Source organism: Mustela putorius, unplaced genomic scaffold (genome assembly GCF_011764305.1).
Source record: "Mustela putorius furo isolate JIRA1106 unplaced genomic scaffold, ASM1176430v1.1 tig00003898_pilon_pilon_pilon, whole genome shotgun sequence".
Taxonomy (NCBI): domain Eukaryota; kingdom Metazoa; phylum Chordata; class Mammalia; order Carnivora; family Mustelidae; genus Mustela; species Mustela putorius.
The window spans coordinates 11,045,435-11,067,944 of record NW_025422047.1 but is presented as its reverse complement, the minus strand read 5'-3'; the positions used below and the strand labels follow the sequence as shown (position 1 = coordinate 11,067,944).

Sequence of the window (22,510 nt, the reverse complement as noted above, 5' to 3'; positions counted from 1 at the left end):
CAGATGCTTAACTGACTGAGCCACCCAGGTATCCCTTGATATCTCTGTTAAAACAGTGTCTTTACAGCACAAAATAATGCTTCAGTGATCTACAACAAAATTCTTCAAATGGTTGCTATTTGTCATTCCCCTGAATTGTTTTTTTGTTTTTTGTTTTTAAGATTTTACTTATTTATTTGACAGAGAGGTAAGAGAGAGCACAAGTAGGCAGAGCAGCAGGCAGGAGTGGGAGAAGCAGGCTCTCTGATGAGCAGAGAGCCCGACACGGGGCTCAATTCCAGGACCGCAGGATCATGACCTGAGCTGAAGGCAGACGCTTAAACCAAATGAGTCACCCAGGAGGCCCATTCCCCTGCATCTTAAAATCAATAGTAACTCTCATCTCCCAAACACTGGCTCTCCATAGCCAGAAAACAGTACTCTATGAAGTCCTTCAAGAACAGAAATAATGCTACAAAGCCAACCACACTAAGCTCCAGCATCTTCTTGAAGAAGCCTCTTAATAGATCTGCTATAACACAAATACTTACATTTCTGAAAATCCTGCTTTCTGCAACGCTAAAAATAACAAGGCTTAAGGAAAAAATAATTAGTCCAGGAGGGCAGAGAGGGGTATACAAGGCTGATCAGTCAATGCCCCGTTAACTCTGTAACCATAGCACTAACAAAAACAATGATTGGGACACCTCCAGAGATAACCTGGACACCCTAGTGAGGCAGCTAACAGCAGCCGAGATGCAACCTCAGGGCTTAATAAAAGGTAATAAAAACAAAGAAAGAGAAACAAGGGCTTATGGGAACTGAGAATTGGAGCTTTAAGACAGTAGAGCTAACATGGACACAAAAGGAAATGCAGACTGCCACATGAGAAAAGTCCCTGCTAGACCAGAGTATACTTCTCTAGGAGGGAACCCCCTTCCCTGCCACTGCTAATTATCACTTCTAATTAAAAACCTGTGTGTGTGTGTGTGTGTGTGTGTGTGTGTGTGTGTATTTGGGGGTGGGGGGCTTTTGTTTCTCTACTGCTGAATTTAAAGTTTTTTACTTTCTTGATGAAATATAAAACTCAATTTTCTGGGGCACCTGGATGGCACAGTGAGTTAAATGTCTGACTCTTGTCAGGGTTGTTGAGACTGAGCTGAACCCATTCAGCATGGAGTCTGCTTAAAAGACTCCTCCCTCTGCTCCTCCGTATCCATCTACACTTGTGCTATCTCTGCTCTCTCTCTCTCAAATAAATAAATAAATCTAAAAAAATTCAACTCCCTCTATTCAGGATCCCTTTGTCTAGTTTAAGAAAAAGTCATGTAGAAAGCAATACAATACCCATGTTATACTGACACTGTTCCCCTATTTATCAAGAATCTATAAGCTAACTAATGTTGTAGAACTAGACACATTTCTTGTAGAACAGAACAGATACATATAATATCTGAGGCACGTGAGTGGCTCAGTGACTTAAGCCTCCAATTCTTCATTTCAGCTCAGGTCATGATCTCAAAGTCCTAGGATCGAGCCCCATAGTGTCAGGCTCTGCGCTCAAATGGATCACTCTCTTTTCCTCTGCTGCTACCCTTGCTTACACTCTCTAAGTAAATGTTTTAAAAAAAATAAAGCATGTACGAGGTGCCTGGGTGGCTCAGTGGGTTAAAGCCTCTGCTTCAGCTTGGGTCATGATCTCAGGGTCCTGGGATCAAGCCCTGTGTCGGGCTCTCTGCTCGGCAAGGAGCCTGCCTCTCTGCCTACTTGTGATTTCTGTCTGTCAAATAAATAAATAAAATCTTTTAAAAAATAAAGCATGTAAATACATACGTAAGGTAAAAATATTTTAGCTTACATCTCTAAGTAGGAAGAGGAACCTATTAATATCAAGGTTAAAAGCTCTGTAGTCATTGACAATAAAATCCTAGTCTTCAGAATAATGCAATGAAATGTCTAATGATGCTCCAATTCTGAAAGACAATTCATCTTCCAATCCTGGTCTTTCTTGAACATTCAACTATATAATTTGGAGACTTTATGAATGTGGCATAATTTTTTAAAGAACTAGGGAAAATAAGATTCCCACATTACTGTACAGGATGCTTTAATAAATTTATTAACCCTGCAATGTCTTCTCTGGAATTCATATTTTTTGAAGTTGTCCCTAAAATAGGCATTTAGGGGAAAATCTTGGGAAAAGAGTGTTCTTATGTCTCCGAACCCCAAGGGAAACACAGAGACCTAAAGAAAAAAAAAAAAAAGAAACCAACAGCGAATTCACAAGAAAACCAGGAGACAAGGTTTTGTCTCCCCTAAATTCCAAGCAGATGAGGACAAACCAACAGCCACCGCACCTGAGCACCCACATACAGTAGTGCAAAAGAAAGCAAAGGGATCAACAAGGTGTATGATAAACCTGAGAACAAGAGAGCCCAAAATAGCTAAAATGTAGGTATTCAAAAGAAATCATGGCAGATCAATTTCATGAGGAGAGAAAGCTGCTATCTTGACAATCTAACAGCAAAGGGGTCCATGGTGAGAATGGAACAACAGTTCCTATGAACTCTTGAAAATTACCAACTATGATTCTCTTCTAGAATAAGCCATACAGGGGCACCTGAGTGGCTCAGTAGGTTAAAGCCTCTGCCTTCGGCTCAGGTCATGATCCCAGGGTCCTGGGATGGAGCCCCACATCGGGCTCTCTGCTCAGCGCGGAGCCTGCTTCCCTTCCTCTCTCTCTGCCTGCCTCTCTGACTACTTGTGATCTCTGTCTGTCAAATAAATAAATAAAATCTACAAAAAAAAAAAAAAAAAGAATAAGCCATATACTAAGGAGAAACTGCTGGGAATGGAATCAAAACTGAGCAGCAAAGTCACAACAGAAAAGAAGGAAAGAGGGTACCTGGCCTGGTTAGCTAGACGGTTAAGTGTTTGACTCCCAATCCTGGCTCAGTCTTGATCTCAAGGTGGTGAATTCAAGCCTTGCACTGGACTCCATTCTAGATATGGAGTCTACTTTAAAATACAAAAGGGGAGGGGGTGCCTGGGTGGCTCAGTGGGTTAAGCCACTGCCTTTGGCTCCAGTTATGATCTCAGGGTCTTGGGATCGAGCTCCGCATTGGGCTCTCTGCTCATTAGGAAGCCTGCTTCCCGCCCCTGCCCCCGCCTGCCTCTGCCTACTTGTGGTATCTCTTTGTCAAATAAATAAATAAAATCCTAAAAAATAAAAAAAAAAATACAAAAGGGGGGAAAAAGGAAAGTGAAGTTTCAGATAAATATTGGGTTTAAAGAGATAGAAATTAAAGAGATAGAAAAACTCAAAAAGCGATCACTGTATTTTTTAACATTACACAAAAACCAAAACAGTTGGAAAAGATACCCTAAGCCACAAAACCTTCTAAAAAAACTAAACTCATACAAAAATGAGCAACAAGGAAGTACAGATGTTAAATCCACACAAAAATTATTGTAATAAAATATACGGGGGGGGGGGGTGGTGCCTGGGTGGCTCAGTGGGTTAAAGCCTCTGCCTTCGGCTTGGCTCAGGTCATGATCCAGGGGTCCTGGGATGGAGCTACACATCTGGCTCTTTGCTCGGTGGGGAGCCTGCTTCCTCCTCTCTGCCTGCCTCTCTGCCTACTTGTGATCTGTCAAATAAAGAAATGAATCTTAAAAAAAAAAAAAAATACAGGGAGTAAAATAACATCTCTACAGATAAAGAATACATGTTAGAAAAAATGCATATAGATCAAAATTATAACCTTCTATTTCAGAACACCAGATTCAGTGAGAAAATAATATGAGACATATGGGTTAGAAAAATTCAAATCATAAAGACAAAACAAAATAATTAAAAATAACAAAAAAATCGTATCAGAAATAAAGACTGAATTAAAATGTACAGAAAATTGAGTAAACAATTGATTATGCCTTAAAATAAATAGAAGATAAAATAGGGAAATTTTTAAAAGACATCAAAATATTACAAATACTGAAGACACACAAAGATCTAACAAAAAATAGGTAGTCCCTGAAGAAGCATGGCAAAAGAACGAATATTAGAAGATTTTCCTCAAAGGAAAGATTTTAGGGGCATCTGGGTGGCTCAATCAGTTCAGTGTCTGCCTCTTGGTTTTGGCTCAGGTAAGGATCTCACAATTGTGAGACTGAGCCCTACATCAGGCTCTGTGCTCAGCACAGAGTATGCTTCAGATTCTCTCTCCCTCTTGCTCCTGCTCACACTGCCACTGTCTCTGTTTTGTGTGTGTGTGTCTCTCTCTCAAATAAATCTTTAAAGGATTTTAAATTACATATTCAAAGATATGTCTAACTAAAACTATCAACTCAGAAAACAAGATACATCCTAAACTTCATAGAATTTAAAGAAAAAAAGAATCTTACGGAGATCAAGACAAAAATTATTTAAAAACAAAACAAAAATTACATTATCATCAAACTTCAACAGCAATGCTTTTCATGCCAGAAGAAAATGAAGTAACAGTTAAAATAATCAAGAAAAGCCTAGCTAAGTTATTTTATATGCAGCAAAACTGAATTTTCAACCTTAAAGAGCATTGTTTTGTTTTGTTTTTTAAAAAGATTTTATTTATTTGACAGAGAGAGAGACAGTGAAAGAGGGAATACAAGCAGGGGGAGTAGGAGAGGGAGAAGCAGTCTCCCCTCTGAGCAGGGAGCCTGAAGAAGGACTTGATCCCACGACACTGGAATCATGACCTGAGCCGAACGCAGAAGCTTAACGACTGAGCCACCCAGATGTCCAAAGAGCACTGTTACCAACATGCAAGAATATTGTTCCCATGAGTGCTTTCTGTGGCACCTATTAGAAAATGAGCTTCAGACAACAAAAATAACTGCAGATGATGACATGAAGACTGAGGATAAGCATTAAATATACTGAACATATGCAAACCCTGTAAAACTAAGATACATGAGGATTAAAAGATGGTATGTAATGACAATAGGCTCAGTATCCACAGATATAAAACTAAGAAAATTGGTAACCGATATATTAAGTTTTTTAAAACTGTTCACTTTAAAGTAATTCTGAGACAGAAAACTTAACAGAATTCATTCCCAGCTGATCTATACAAGAAATACTAAATGAAGTTCTTCAGGCATAGAATAAATAATACCAAATGGGATCCTAAACCTGCAGTAAGGAATGAATACCATTAAGGCAATTATGAGGAAATATGAAAGATCTTGGTGTCCAGTACTACTGTGATCTTACCAGCTCTCTTTAATAGTCATACATGCTATAATCTCTGTAGCCTCATTATGATCCAGTAAGTTATTATTTTGAAGTCTTAAAAGTTTTTAATATGTATATTTGTGGAAATACAATAAGAGTACTCTTAGTATTCTGCTTTGCAATAATATCAAATTTGGTTTTTATAATTATATTTAAACAGCTATTTTGAAATTGAATAATATTTTAAGAGTATTTAGAACTTTATAATTAAGAATGGATCATTAGAATAAAAAAGGGAGATTAGGGATGCATGGGTGGCTCAGTCAGTTAAGTGTCTGCCTTTTGCTCAGATCATGATTCCAGGATCCCGGGATCGAATTCCACATCAGGCTCCTTGTTCAGTGGGGAGCCTGCTGCTCCCTCTGCCTGCCACTCCCCCTGCTTGTGCGCTCTCTCACTCTCTCTCTCTGACAAATAAATAAAATCTTTTAAAAAATAAAAATATAAAAGGGAGATCAGACTATTTGTGTTTCAATCCATTATCACATTGAAAAAGAAACTGACATATCCAAATTCTGACTCAAAAAAGGGGGAAAACTACTCCAAAGAATCTGAATCAAACTATAAATTACAAATGAGAATATGATAAGCTATCTTCCCTTTGGCTGCAAAAATACTATTACGTTGTCCTCTCATGCCTTATGTAATAAAACATATCCAAATAAAGTTATGCTGCCGATTCAGTTTACTATCATTTGAGAACACTCAGCATTTAAAAAAAGGAATTTAAATGTACTTTAAATGTATACATGATGAATTCTTTAAAAGCCAATAATCATTACAGTTTTTCAAACTAAAAATTAAAAAGTCAATGAAATATCTTAAAGAGTAATTTATCTTATTACATTGGCTGAAAAAGTATACATAATATCTGAAAGACTTATAAACTCCCGCACAGCAGACATTGCTGGAACCCTGCTGGATAAAGTCAGTGAAAGAAACAGGCTCTTCCACTTCCCAAAGATAAAGTGGAACTGAAATGATAACTTATCTGCAAATACAGGAAATGAGTTAATATCTGGTCTACAGTGTTATATTTCTGCCTTATGGATATGGCCGACTTTCTGTTTTGACTATATCTGATACTAGCATCAACTAATCATCAAAGATTTTTACTGTAAATGGTAACAAACACAAGTGGTAAATAATTCTTTTGCATCTCAGTTTACCCTGAAATAACTTCTGTTGAATATTTGTGCTGACTATACAAAAGCAATCATAGATACAACTACTATCACTTGGCACAAATTAAGGCAATGATACCCAATAATCACTGTATTATTTATTGCCATGCACTAGAGGGGGGAAAAGGCCAGTTTGACTTAAGAATGTTTCTGATAAAGCTGTGAAATTAATTAAATCTCAACTCTTAAATATGTCTTAACACTGTATGATGGGCTGCAAACCTGTGCTTCCACAGTTGTCTTGAGAAAAAGCACCTGAGTTGGAGCACCTGTGTGGCTCATTCCATTAAGCATTCAACTTGTGATTTTGGCTCGGGTCATGATCTCAGGGTTGTGTGTTTGAGCCCTACCTCAGGCTTATGCGGGACACAGAACCTGCTTACAAGTCTCTCTCTCTCCCTCTCCCTCTGCCCCTCACTCCCTAAGGGGTGGGGGGAGGGGGAGAAGAAAGGAAAAAGAAAAAAAGAAAAAGCAACTGAGTGTTTAAGTTATTATAAGCAGAGTTAGACCCCTTTTCCAATGGAAATCTATTTTTAAGTAGGTATTTTCTGAAAAGTTAACAAAGCAAATTTATCACTTCAAGAAAAACTTTTTGTTGCCAACAATAAAATGTGAGAGCTTTCAAGCAAAAGTCATAATTTTAGAAAAGTTGGACCCAGGAGCACCTGACTCGCTCAGTTGGTTGGGTGGCTGGCCTTGGGCTCAGGTCATGATCTCTGGATTCTGGGATCTAGCCCACATCAGGCTCCCTCTCCCACTGCCACTCCCCCTGCTTAGGTATGCGAGCCCGCACTTGTGCACTCTTTCTCTCTCTAATAAATAAACAAATAAAATCTTCAAAAAAAGAAAAGAAAAGTTGGACCCAGCACCATGAGCTTGACAGCTTCCCAAAACTATCCTGTTGCAGGGAATGTGAGTGGTTCAGTTGACTGAACACCAGACTCTTGGATTTCAGCTCAGGTCATGATCTCAGAGTCCTGAGATTGAACTTAGCATTGGGCTCTGCACTCAGCGATGAGATTCCTTCCCCTCCCTCTACCTTCCCCTGCTCGGCTTGCTCAAATAACGCTCTCAAATAAATAAATGGATAAATAAATAAATAAAAACAAACTATCCTACTGAGATCAATGGGGATGTTCATAAATGTGATTTTTAAATACTGAATAATGAAATATATTAATATGTAGAATAGCTACATAATTCAGTAAACCAGTATCTTCTAAATAGCCAGTGCATAGTGTTAGAAAATCATACATGGTGCATCACTCATTCCAGGTGCATGATAGACTAACAAAAAGATCACTGCAGCTCTTTCAGATTCCATCTTGGAACAAGAACCTAAGAAACTACATTTGTTAAGCTTTGGTATAGTATCAATAGGATATCACAATTATTTAAAAAGGATATTAAAATAATCCTTCCTTTAACAAATACATGTGAGTACAGTTTTCTATAAATGCTTCACCTGGGGCACCTGGGTGGCTCACTGGGTTAAAGCCTCTGCCTTCAGGTCTGGTCATGATCCCAGGGTTCTGGGATCAAGGCCCGCATCTGGCTCTCTGCTCAGCAGGGAGCCTGCTTCCTCCCCTTTCTCTGCCTGCCTCTCGCCTACTTGTGATCTCTGTCAAATAAATAAATAAAATCTTTTAAAAAAGAAAGCTTCACTAATAACAAATTATGTATGAAGCCATCATTAAAGACATTGGCAAAATTACAAATAATGTCATGCCTCCCATTAATTTCCTTTTTGTTTTTAGGAAATAGTTAAAATGTTGTCTGTATTAATATCAGTGAGTTTATAATCGAATTATGAATAAACATTTTCAAAATTCCTCAGCTTCATATCTAATGAGATAGATTTTCATATAACCCACATAAACAAATGTTCTTTAGGGTTTCCAATAATGTGTAAGAAAGTAAAGGAGCCCGAGATCAAAACGTTTAAGAATCACTTGCTCAAGAGGAATTACTAATGAAATCACAGGAAAAAAGAAGTCACCCTCCACAAATGGTGGAAAAAATGTGAACTGTCAGTTCACAAACACAAAAATCCCTATATAGTCAATAAGCAGATGAAAGGATATTCAACCTCATTAATCATCAGGGAAATGCAAAATAGAAACACAAGGAGATAACCACCCCACCCATATAGAAAGACTAAAATTAAAAAGACTGACAATACCAAATATTGCTAAGAATGTGGGCAACTGGAATTGCCAGACATTGCTGGATAGAATATAAAATGGTACAAATAGTCTGGAATACAACTGGGCAGTTTCTTAAAAGTTAAACAGTCTTTCAACAAATGGTGCTAGGACCAAAGGATATCATTAATATGTAAAAAAAATAGTTGGACCATATACTACCTACAAAAATTAATCCAAAATGGATGAAAGAGCTGAAAATAAGAATTAAAACTCTAAAACATGTAAGAAAAAAAACTTAGAGCTTATAAGAAAAAATTCTAGAGAAAACACAGGGCTAAAACTTTACCAAATCTTGATTTTGGCAATAGCTTTTGGAAATGACACCAAAAATATAAGCAATAATAACCAAAAATAAACTGAACTTGGTCAAACTGAAAACTTTTGTGCTTCAAAGGGGTCTGAAAGAATGGGAGAGACTATCTACAAATCATATGTCAAAAAAGGATTTGTATCTAAAGAAGAACTCTTAGAATGCAATTATAAAAAGCCAAAACCCGGGGCGCCTGGGTGGCTCAGTGGGTTAAGCCACTGCCTTCGGCTCAGGTCATGATCCCAGGGTCCTGGGATCGAGTCCCGCATCGGGCTCTCTGCTCAGCGGGGAGCCTGCTTCCTCCTCTCTCTCTCTGCCTGCCTCTCTGCCTACTTGTGATCTCTCTCTGTCAAATAAATATATAAATTCTTTTAAATAAATAAAATGCCAAAACCCAATTTAAAATGGGCAAACTAAAAATACATAAATAAGTTACTGTTGAGGACATGGAAACTGGAACCCTCAACTTTGTTGGTGGGACTATAATATGGTGCAGCCATTTTGGAAAACAATCTACAGCTCTTTGAAAAGCTAATCACAGAATTATCATCATCCTGTATTTCTCTTGAGTATATGCTCAAGAGAAATGTTAATAGATTTCCACAAAAGAAACTCGTATGTCAATGTTCACAGTACTCATTTTTTTTTAAAAGATTTTATTTATTTATTTGACAGACAGAGATCAGAAGTAGGCAGAGAGAGAGAGAGGAGGAAGCAGGCTCTCCGTGGAGCGGACAGCCCGATGCGGGGCTCGATCCCAGGACCCTGGGATCATGACCTGAGCCGAAGGCAGAGGCTTTAACCCACTGAGCCACCCAGGCGCCCCTCACAGTACTCATTTAATGACAGTCAAAATGTGGAAACAACCCAAATGTCTATCAACTGATAACATGGAAAATATCCACGCAATAGAATATTATTTCACAATAAGAAGGAATGACGAAATGATATATGCTACAACACAAATGCACACTGAAAACATGCTAAGCGAAAGAAGCGAGACATAAAAGACTATATGTTGTAGAATTCCATTTATATGACATGTCCAGAATAGGCAAACCTATATGCAGAAAATCAACTATTGGTTGCTCAGGGCAAGGGAGGAAGGGAGAGTTGATGGGTGACAGCCACTGAAGATGATTTAAGGGGTCTAAAATTGATTGTGGTAACAACTGCAGAACTCTGTGCATATACTAAAAGACTAAATTTATACCTTAAATGGGTGAGTTTTATTATATGCTAATTATATGTCTCAATAAAGCTACCACAAAAAAATAAACATGCATTTATTGTATGATCCACCAATACCAATCTTAGTTATTTATCCAACTTAAATATATGTCCATGCATGGACTCAAGACAGATATTCATAGCACCGTTATTCATGATAGCCATAAAACATATGCAATCCAAATGGATAAACAAAATATGTTATCTAGTATACTCATACAATAGAATTCTGGGCAGAGGGGTGAATAAAGTATTGAATACACACAATAACACAAGTGAGTTCAAAAGCTTTATGCTGAGTGAAAAATGCAAGAAATGCTGTAGGACTACAATTGTGAAACTCTAGAAAAGATTTATGTGATCTATAATAACAGTATGTTGATGGTTGTCTAGGGTGATGCTTGAAACTGTCTGCAAAGACTATAAGGATACTTTTTTGGGCATAAGTGCATAAATATGTTAAAATTCATGACAATATATACCTTAAATAGGTGTGTTTTGTTGTGTGTAATTATAACTCAAAAAGTTAATTTTTAAAGTCAATACAAAAGATAGAATGAAATTCTAAAAGATAACTGGTTTAACAAAAAGAAGGCAGGATAAGAAAAACCTAACTAAACTAAACATGTCAATTTAAATATAAATACACAGGGTATATTTACACATGGGAGGGAAAAAATTATAATCATGAAAATGCTAGGAAAGTTATATAGCTATATTAAGCAAAGTAAACCTCAAAGCAAGTATTACTAGAAAGGAGAGATTTCACAGTGGTAACAAGAACAATTTATACTCATCACAAATGTGTATACAACTAACAAGAGAACTTCAAAATACATAAAGAAAAAAACTGGCAGAACTGAAAGGCAAAGACACAGTAATAGTTGGAGATTTTAACATCCCTCGCTTAGTAACTGATAAAACAAGTTTAAGATATAGAAGACTGAAATATTATCAACCAACTTAATCTAATTAGTAGTTACAGAATACTGCACTGAAAAATTCTAGAATATGCACATTTCTTCAAATACACATGTGACACTCACCAAGATAGACTATATGCTAGAAAATACCAAAAAAGACCAAAGAAATGAAATCATACAGAGTATACTCCTAGATAACAGATAATAAATTATAAATAAACAATTAAAAGATATCTTTAAAATGCCCAAATATCTGGAAATTAAATAACAAATTTCCAAATAATCCATGCATTGAGAATAAATCACACACACCCACAAAAAAGTTAATAAAAATATAATCAGAGGAGCACCAGGTAATACATGTATGGAATTGTTAAATCACTGTATTGTACACATGAAACTAATCTAAGAGTGTACATTAACTGTAATTAAAATAAAAACTTAAAAGAATATATAATGAGAACATGTGGGAAATTAGTACTTTGAAATTCACAGCTTTAAAACTTTTATTGGGGGATGGGTGGTGTAAAATCAGTGATCTAAGCAAGGGGCTGGCAAACTATACAATCCAGAAGCCAACTCCAGCAAGCTGTTTTTGTATGCCCAGGAGACTAAGAATGGTTTTTTTGTTTGTTTGTTTTCAAAGATTTTACTTTTTCTAAGTAAGCTCTACACCTAACACAGTGCTCAAACTCATGAGCCCAGGATCAAGTGGTGTCACATGCTCTACTGAATGAGCCAGGCAGGAGCTCCAAAAATGGTTTTTTATATTTATAAATGGGGATGGAGGAGGATCAAAAGAACAACCTTATTTGATGACATATGAAAATTATATGAAATTCAAATCTGTGTCCAAAGTTATGCTCATTCATTTATGTATTACCTGAAGAGTAGAGTAGTAGCTGTAACACAATATAGTCCACAAAGCCTAAAATATATATCAGAAACAGTTACAGAAAAAGTTTACCGATTCCTGATCTAAGCTCCCACTTCCAGAAACTAAAAAAGTAAAAGTAAATCAAAAAGAAGGTATAAGAAAATATTAAAAATAACAAGTAGAAATCAATTAAATAGAAAATAGAAAAAATGAAAATTAACAAAGATGTTGATTCTTTGAAAGAGTAATGAAACTGACAAAGCTCTAGCAAGACAGATCAAAACAAAGATAAATTATAATTAATAAATTAATAAATTAATAAATTAATAAATTAATAAATTATAATTTAATTATTTAATTATTTTAATTATAAGTTATCCATATCAGGAATGAAAAGATATATATCATTACAGATCCATTAGACACTGATATTTATGTAAATATCACAAAACTTTACACCAAGTAATTCAACAACTTGAATGAGTGAGCCAATTCCTTGAACGACCAAGACTGAAACAAGAAACAGAAAAGCTAAATAGCCTTGTATATTTTACAGAAATCCAATTTACAATAAAAGCTCTCTCACAAAAACTTCATTTAAGGATAAAAAAGGATAAAAAATAAGGATAAAAAAACTTATTTAAGGATAAAATAATACTAAGACAATATAAGTTCTTTCAGAAATAAGCAGAGGGAACAATTCTTCACTTGCCTTATGATCCAAGCATAATAATCTTAGTTCCAAAATCTGAAAATATGACAAATCAAGGCAACTACGGACCAAAGCCCTCATGAACACAGATGTAAAAATCCCTTCGAAAAAAACACAGTAAAGCAAATCCAGCAATACAAGTTTGGTTTTCCATTAAAAAATATTTCTGCTCTACTCCACATGAAAAGAAAAGAAAATCTGAAGAACAACTCAAAAGATGCAGAAAAGTCTTAGAGAAAATTCAACATGTTAAGAATTTTTAGCAAACTAGGACTAAAAGGGAACTTCTTCAAATGAATAAAAGAGAACTATGAAAAACATTTAGTTAACAGTATACCTAACTGTAAATAAATTCTTTTCCTCTAAGATCAGCAACAAGAGAAGGTGTTACTTCTCACCACTTCCATGGAACATCGTACTAGAGGCCCTAACTAATGCAATAAAGAAAGAAAAAGAAATAAAAGACCTAGAGATTAGGTAAAATAAGTAAAACTGTAGTTATCTGGTCTATTTTATGATTATGTATGTATACGCATCCAATCTGAACTTCTAATTTTTTCATGCCATAATAAATGGTAAAGTACTTATTAATCTAGCTGTTGAAGAACACATCTAGAGAGATTGACTTATATTAACTTTGGGAGGAAGGAAGAAAATTCCCAATAAAACCATGAAGCTTGGTAGTAGTACAAAGGTTAGAGTTATAACAAAGTTTTCATCTAACCACATTTTTCAAACCAAGGGATACAACCCATCAGTGGATGCGGAAATTAAAGCATTAAAATCACCTTTATTTGTTTTAAAGATTTATTTATTTGAGAGAGAGAGAGACACTGAGTGAGCACACAGTGGGATAGGGAGAAGCAGACTTCCTGCAGAGCAGCGAGCCTGAGCCTGACGTGGGGCTCAATCCCAAGATCCCAGCATCATACTTAACCGACTGAACCACCCAGGTGCCCCTAAAATCACCTTTAAAAGGAGAATAAGAAACAAAAGAGAAGAAAAATCAAACATATCAAATATACTAAGTGTGAGTTTCGTTTCACACGTATGACTATAGTGGAAGACATATTTCTTTCTAAGGGTTATACTTAGAAGATCTTAAAACACTAATTTAATATAACAGGTAAGGAAGAGGGTGCCTGGGTGGTTCAGGCCATGATCATGGCTCAGGTCATGATCTCAGGATCCTGGATCAAGCCCTGTGTAGGGCTCCTCACTCAGTGGGGAGTATGCTTCTCCCTCTTCCCCAACCCCCAACCCCTCTTATGCTGGCTCTACCTCTCAAATGAATAAATAAAACTTTAACAGCAAGAGCACAACAGTATTTAGATAAGAACAGAGGAAAAGATCATTTTGTTATGGGAAAACTCTAGTAACCACCTATTTGGAAAGGTATAGAGAGATTTCTGATATAAAGCATATATAGTTTAGCTGTGAGGTCTTCACTTCAAATATGTATCAGATATCTCATGCTAGAGTGTGTGGGTGGCATAGTCAGTTAAGTGTCTCACTCTTGGTTTTGCTCAGGTTGTGATCTCAGGGTCATGAGATCAAGCGCCGCCCCCCTACCCCCCACCCCCGGCACCAATATGGCTCCAAACTCAGCACAGTCTGTCTGCTTTAGTTTCTCTCTCCCTCTCCCTCTGCTCCTCCCACTCGTTCTCTCTCTCAAAAAAATCTCATTATAAAGCAGAAAGACTGCATGTCAACAATTCTTGAGTGCTCTTACTGACAATTTCATATTCTGAAATCAGAGAAGTGATAAACATTTGAATCATAAAATCTGGATTTGAAAGAGACCAAAGATTCCATTCACACTGTTATATGCTGAATTTGTGTCATGCCCCTCCCCCCAATTCCCAAATTCATATGTTGAAGCCCTAACCCACAGAATATAACCATATTTAGAAATATGGCTTTTAAGCAGTAATTAAGTTCAAATGGCGTCATTAGGGTAGGCCCTAATCCAACTATGAGTGGTGTCCTTATAAGAAGAGATTACAACACAGACTACACGAAGGACTGAGAGGTAACTATGGCAGGACCCAGCAAGAAGGCAGCCGTCCAAGTCAAGGACAGAGGCCTCAGAAAAAAACCAACCTGATGACACCCTATCTTGGACTTCTAGCTTCCAGAACTGTAAAAAAAATTTGTTTTTTAAGCCACCCAGTCCTTGGTATTTTCTTATGCGCAGTCCGGGCAAAATTATACAAACCCTTATATTCATAAATTAACAACCTATGTTTGGTTTACTTATATACTCTCGTGGCTAATTTATACAAAATTAAGATTAGAATACAGATTAAAACTTGTTAACGATATAAAAATATAAAAACGGGTCAGTGGTGATAAAATGGCAAGCACTAAGAGCCACTGATCCTAGAAATCGTAATAGTAACAGGAGAGCAGTAAAGTAGGGTGATACAACACGAGCAAGTTTCAAAAAGTCAGACTCCTGAAACAGGGATGAAAGCCATGTTAGATACCTTAGAAACGACTACAGCTCAAAAGAGAAATCAAGAAGGTTTGTCTAAAAAGTTCAATTCTAGCCATGTAACTTTAAAAGTCCAAAAGCAGACAAAAAGGAACAGTATTAAAGAAACAAAAAAGGCAGCACAGGGAGTTGTCTAACTGATTTGGTTTTAAAAAGGACACTTGTCGAGATAAGAAATGTAGTTTATCATCTACTCAGACTAAAGGAGATGAAGATATATGCAAAAAGTACTGCGGAAAAAAGTTCCTATAAAAAGAGTAAGTTTCAGGAAGCTTTGAAATGATGACAGAATATAAATAAACAACAAAGTAAGAAGGTAGTATAAGAGATTCAATCTTATTTGCTTTCATCATGAAGAGTTTTCCTTACACAAGATGGGTGATGCTCTTAAGACGTTACCTAGCTACTGAGACAAAATGGGATAGGACAAAGAACGTAAGTATCAGAATCAAATAAACCTGGATTTAAATCTCAGCATCATCACTTATTGTAGAGGCAAAAGTGCATAGTGGGTTAAAAGTGTAGGCTCTGAAGCCAGGGTATTTGGGTTTCAATTCCAGTGTTGCCACTTAAAACTAAGTAGCCCTGTGCAAGTTATTTAATCTTCCTGTGCTTTTGTTTCCTTACCTGTAATACACAGATGATACAAGCTACTTCCTTTGTTTGTACAGTTTAAAGAAGTTACTACACTTAGAGCACTGAGAACACTGTATGACACATTCTAATTGCTCAATTACTGGTAGTAATTACCTTCCATTTATTCTTTATTATTCGTTTTTATTATTTTTTTATTATTCCTGTACATTTATTACACTTATTATTGTTACTGACATATGCAAGTTACCTAAATTCACTAAGCCTAAATTTTTCTCTTCTATAAACTACCAAAAAATACTTATATGAATTAAGGAGATAAAAGGTATAAAGCAATGAATAAATATACTTAATAAACATTACCTGCCAAACCCTACCCAAATTTTGAAAAAGACAACACTACTTAAGATACTGAACATAAGCAAGCATTGTATAGATTCTCAATAAAACTTTAGAATATATTATCAAAGAGATGATTTAATGACAATGAGGTAAGAAAGAAATAACAATCAGAAGCCAGTGTAATCTCAATAGGAATAACACAGGACAAACTAATCATTTAATTTACTTCTAACACAGGGTTAGTAAACAGGGGGCGGGGGAGAGGGGATGACAGTGCACCTTGATTTTAGCAAGACATTCCAATATTAATTTTCATAATAACCCTACAGGAAAAAAAATCTGAATGATTAACAGTACAATTAAATGAATTTGAAGCTGCAGGAAAACTCTTGCCCCCCAAATTAGTGAACAGACATAAGTTTGCAAACAGGTTTTTAGTAGCCCTATCTTATTTAACATCTTTAAGTAGACATTAATGAACAATGCAAGATTTTGGTTTAAAAAAAAATAAAAAGAAAGAAACTTGACAGTAATTTCTATACGAAAACCCTGAATGTGTAGCTGATATGGGCAAAAATCTGCTAACCAACAAAGATGTATCTTACTACTAAAGGAGAAAAAAAAATCATGATATGTTACATGATAGTGCCACATTAATACAATTAGAAATCAGAAGACAGAGGAAAAACCCACCCATCCAGACTTTTTTTTTTTAACCAAAATCTTCCATTTTTCATTAATGTCTACTTCAATACATACAATGAATAACAATAATGCTATCTTATATATAGAGTATATTAAAATTTCTCAAACTGCTTTTTCTGTTTGCCATCTAATGTAAAAACAACTCTGAAACAGATAAAGCAGTTAGAATTAGTCCCATTTTACTGTCTTCTTGAGGTTCAGAGGGATAAACGAGTTTCCTCAGATCAAGTTGGTCCAAAGTATGAATGTGGAAAATGTGACTCTTAGTCAGTGTCCATTTTTTCTTTTTTTTTTTTTAAAGATTTTATTTATTTATTTGACAGAGAGAGATCACAAGTAGGCAGAGAGAGGAAAGCAGAGAGAGAGAGGAGGAAGCAGGCTCCCCGCTGAGCAGAGAGCCCGATGTGGGACTCGATCCCAGGACCCTGAGATCATGACCTGAGCCGAAGGCAGCGGCTTAACCCACTGAGCCACCCAGGCGCCCCAGTGTCCATTTTTTCTTTAATAACTTTTTCCTCTTGAATAAAGTAATACATTGTCACTGTAAAGTGTTAGAAATCAGAAAGAGAAATCACCTCCCTAAACACTGTATTAATATTAACAAGAAAATTTAACTTTTCTTTGAAATGAAAAAAATAAAAGTGAGGAACTCACATAAATATGGAAAAATTTTTTACTTTTCATGATACTATGCTGAAAAAAAGGCTAAAAGGATCAGTTAAGTAGAATAAATGTTTTCTTGAATTCTTTAAATATTTTTCATATTACTCTTAAAATGACATCAAAATGTACACATTTCCTAATCTAGTAGCAATATTAAACTTCTCATCTTTGCATGCCTAAAGAAAACAATCTAAACTTTAATTTTAATGATGTAAGTACAAGGTAAAACCATTACCTTGGGTGTGCTTCCTTTAATGAATTTTTTAATTGAAGACAACAAGCCGGTTTCATTTTTCGGTGTTTTTTCTCCCCCTGAAGGCAGGCTATCATCGACCTCTGAATATTTCCTCTTTGCTCTAGCAGTGCGTTGTGTTTGGATTTGATTTGACTGCTGAGAAGCTTTACGTGTTCTCAGCCTCATTTTTTATGAGTGCCACATATAAAACTGTAAGAGAAAAATAACAAGGGTTATTACAATTAGACCTAGCCCACCAAAATGTGGCCCAGCTTATATAAGAAAAATTTCTTGGTCCAAGTCTCTAGGGGATTAAAATGAGGAAGCAACATTTTAAGCAAAAGGTTGCTTTAAAGTTTTACACATTATCCCAAGTAACCTTCCCCCTAACTTCTAAAATAAAAATAGGAGTAACACCAGGGTGCCTGGGTGAGTCAGTCTTAAAAGTTAAGCACCAAACTCTTGATTTTGGCTCAGGTCATGATCTCAGTGTTGTGAGATGGAGCCCCATGTCATGCTCTGTGCTGGGTATGGAGCCTGCTTAAGATTCTCTCTCTCCAGGGCACCGGGACAGCTCGGTTGTTAAGCGGCTGACTTTGGGTCAGGTCATGATGACAGGGTACTGGTATCAAGCCCCATGTGAGGCTCGTCAGGCTCCCTGCTCTGCAGGAAGCCTGTTTCTCCCTCTCTTGCTGTGTTTCTCCACCAAATAAATAAAACCTTAAAAAAAAAAAGACCCTCTCTCTCCCTCTCCAAAAAAAAAAAGACTAACACCAAGAGTGGGCATACTCTTTTCACAGGGCTATACTGCCTCCACCCCTGCTGACATTATCTTTCATTGAATCATTCACTCAACAAGTATTTATTAAGCACCTGACCACATTCAAGGCACTGAGCTAGGCTGAGCACCTAGTAAATAGTAAACAACATATGGAAGGTTCTGACTTCTCACAGTGTAGTGGAAAAGCCCTCAATGAACGAATTAATTACAGGAGCATGATTCTTTTTTTTTTTTAAGATTTTATTTTTTTATTCGACAGACAGAGATCACAAGTAGGCAGAGAGGCAGGCTGGGGGCGGGGGTGGGAGGGGAAGCAGGCTCCCTGCTGCCAGGGCTCCATCCCAGGGCCCTGAAACCATGACCTGAGCCATAGGCAGAGGCTTTAACCTACGGAGCCACCCAGGCGCCTCCCTCCATGAGCATGATTCTAATCATCAACAATCATACAAGTGTAAAAAGAGCAGTTGGATCATTCAATTTATTATGATCAATCGATCTTACCACACATAATGAAACTTTAAAAACTGAATTCACGTTAGAAAGAAAATATGAGGCAATTTAGTTAGAACTCTCTCACTTTATAGATGAGAAAATTAATGGCTGGCAAAACTGTAGGAAGACACAGAAGTGGTTAAGTACATACCCTAAATTAGAATCTGAAGTAGAAATACAAAAATTACCACACTAAGAATTAAGAAATGTGAATTCTAATCCTATTTCAATCATAGCTAAACTACAGTCAGTTGTTTTTTCACCTGTATAAAGAATATATTCACCTTAGCATCCTGAGCCTCAAAATGAAAAGGAATTAGAAAAGGCTATATAAAGTGCAGAGAACAATAATGCTACTCACAACAGTGAATGCATTCACAGAAAAGTCTAACTCCACTTAAGCATTCTAAACTCCTAAGGATGCAGAAATTCCTTGCAAAGGATAGGGTCTTCACCGACCAATTAAGAAGCTCAAGACATTGTGTCTTTACACAATGTCCAAAGTTAACAGTCACAGAGAAAAAAAAAAAGAAACTTTTTGAAAGTTATATATATATATATAATCTACTCTAACAAAAAAACTCAAATTCAAAGGATTCACCAGAGGAGTCCCTAAATAAAACAACCGCTTTTTTCCTAGCAGCAAATGGTGCTCAATTTTAAGCTGCCATCCCAAAATAAAAAACACTGCCTTTTCTCCTAGAGTCCATGTTAACCTCTAAAGTGATTTATCATTCAAGGCATGTATTATTTACTTTAAAACCCTATTTAGAGTGGATAAATGTTGCCTTAATTCCTTAGTTATTGAGTACAGCATGCCTTAGAAAAGGAAAATTCCCATATAGAAAATGCAAGAAGGGAATTTCTCAAAACTATGTTTAATCAATTTCTGTTAATTTTTGAAGTTATTTCAAAAATATCCAAGAATTGGGGAACCTGGGCTGCTCAGTGGGTTAAGCCTCTGCCTTTGGCTCAGGTCATGAACCCAGGGTCCTGGGATCGAGCCCCACATCGGGCTCTCTGCTCAGTGGGGAGCCTACTTCTCCTTCTCTCTCTGCCTGCTTGTGAGCTCTCTCTCTCTCTCTCTCTCTGTTCAATAAATAAATAAATAAAATCTTAAAAAAAAAGGGGGCGCCTGGGTGGCTCGGTGGGTTAAGCCTCTGCCTTCGGCTCGGGTCATGATCCCGGGGTCCTGGGATCGAGTCCCGCATCGGGCTCTGTGCTCGGTGGGGAGCCTGCTTCCTCCTCGCTCTCTAATCTATGTCTGTCAAATAAATAAAAAAAAAAAAATAAAAAAAAATACCTAAGAATTAATCTATCTAAAGCTGAGAATCATTAAATGGAAATTATAAACTTTATGAAATAATACATTGATCTAAAGTAGATCTTAAAAGACCAGAGGCCTATAAGTAAGCCCAGTCTTATGAAGTTTGGCTGATTAAAATTTAAATACTTACGGTCACCTGCCACTGGAATGGTAAGAATGAAAACTATAACCTCTGCCCATGAGAATCAAAAAGTCTGGCAAGTAAGTATACATATCATAGTGTATATATAAAGTCCTAGATCACTCCACATGAAAAGAGTGAAGACAGTTCTAGGAAAGACTAGGAGAAAGGTCCTTTAAACTCAAAAATAACCAGTGGGCATTTACTTGAAAGAAAGACATTCAAAGAAGGAGCTGAAAAGTAGGTTTTTGTCCATTCCATTAGTGAATTGTAAAAGGTGTACTTGATAGATCTTTTTAAAAGGCCTCTGGGAGGCAAAATGGCCATAAGAGGGACAGCCCTGGAGGTGACATGGTGCCAGAGCATACACCTTTCCTGAGGGCTGTGCGGTGCAAACAAGTAAGTTCACAGCCCAATCCAACAAAGGCATGTTGTCTTTTCTTGCCATGGCCATGGAGATGTGCCAGTAAGGCCTTTGCCCTAAAAGGCAATTCCAACATTTCACAGCCCTGACCCTGAACCTCCAGAGGGCTGCCAATGGCACAAGGCCAGTCAAGCAGGTCCTCCGTCCTGACAGGTGCGACAATGAGCACTCCATGCCTACTGGCACAACCTCCTACGATGGCCACCTCTCCTGGTTCCTCTGCGCTTTCACCTTCAAGCTCTGCTAAGCAGAGGCCCTTGCATGGGCAGAGAAGTCATCAGTGAGCACAGTGCTGACCGGTCGAAGTGTTTGTGGTGGCAGAAGAATGTGTTCTGTATTCTAATTTGCAGGCTACAACGACCCAAGTGTGGTACCACAGGGTATGTGGAGAAAAACATATGCAGTTCATCTAATAGAAATGAATTCAAAAGCTGCCACTCAGCTCTGATGGAAAAACACATATTCTGGAAATCTGAAGGGGCTATCATGAGTGTGGCTTTGGTATTCACTTGCTTTGTTCATCAGGGACAGCGGGACAAAAACCTCTGGATAAAGCCAGGGAGCAAATCAAGTCTATATAGCTACCTTCTACTCTTTAAAGTGGTCTTAGCGATTGCACCTCAGACAGAGGCAGTACAATGAATGAACCCTGAGATCATGACCCAAGCCAAAGGCAAGGCTCAACCCACTGAGCCACCCAGGTGCCCCAATACCTCATTTTCAATAATGAATAGATCAATAAGGAAATCAAAGACATGAACAAGTCTCTTGACCTAAGAGACACATACAGAACACTCCACTCAGCAGAATCTATAACATTGTCCAGGACAGACTACATGTTTGGACACAAAACAAGTATCAATAAACTTAAAAGGACTGAAATCATACAAGTATAAGGTTTCCAACCACACTGGAATGAAATTAGAAATCACAAGGAAAGAAACCTGAGAAATTAACAAATACGCACAAATTAAACAGCAAACTAAATATGTAAGCACTGTGTCAAAGAAGAAATCACATGGGGGAATTAGAAAATTCTTCTGGAGGGACGCCTGGGTGGCTCAGTTGGTTAAGCGGCTGCCTTCAGCTCAGGTCATGATCCCAGCGTCCTGGGATCGAGTCCCACATCGGGCTCCTTGCTCGGCAGGGAGCCTGCTTCTCCCTCTGCCTCTGCCTGCCATTCTGTCTGCCTGTGCTCGCTCGCTCTCTCTCCCTCTATCACTGACAAATAAATAAATAATCTTAAAAAAAAAAAAAAGAAAATTCTTCTGGAAGAAATGAACAAAATTACAACATACAAAAACTTATGAGATGCTCCCAAAACAGTGCTCAGAGGACAATTTATGTAAATGATTATTATCAGAAAAAAGACCTCAATGCAATAACAAACACTTCAGCATAAGAAACTATAAAGAGAAAAACAAACTAAACCTAAAGCAAGCAGAAGGAAAGAAAGAAAGAATAAAGCAGAAATAAGTCAAATAGATTATTTAAAACACAAAGCAGGGGCCCCTGGGTGGCTCAGCGGGTTAAGCCTCTGCCTTTGGCTCAGGTCATGATCTCGGGGTCCTGGGATTGAGCCCCGCAACGGGCTCTCTGCTCAGTGGGGAGCCTGCTTCCTCCTCTCTCTCT

The 22,510-nt window shown here is 37.2% G+C and overlaps 1 protein-coding gene across 8 annotated transcripts in view; it reads right to left on the bottom strand.

Moving 5' to 3' along the window:
* CTDSPL2 (CTD small phosphatase like 2) overlaps window positions 1-22,510 on the bottom strand; it is an 82,871-nt gene that overhangs the window by 37,811 nt on the left and 22,550 nt on the right. For 7 of the 8 annotated variants that reach the window (XM_004751285.3, XM_045067620.1, XM_004751281.3 and 4 more), the window contains one exon: window positions 17,734-17,943. The exons of the other annotated variant lie outside the window; for it this stretch is intronic. In XM_004751285.3, coding sequence (XP_004751342.1) covers window positions 17,734-17,919 — 186 coding nt within the window. In that variant the 5' untranslated portion in view covers window positions 17,920-17,943. The remainder of the gene's footprint in view (window positions 1-17,733; window positions 17,944-22,510) is intronic. 8 annotated transcript variants of the gene reach the window in all.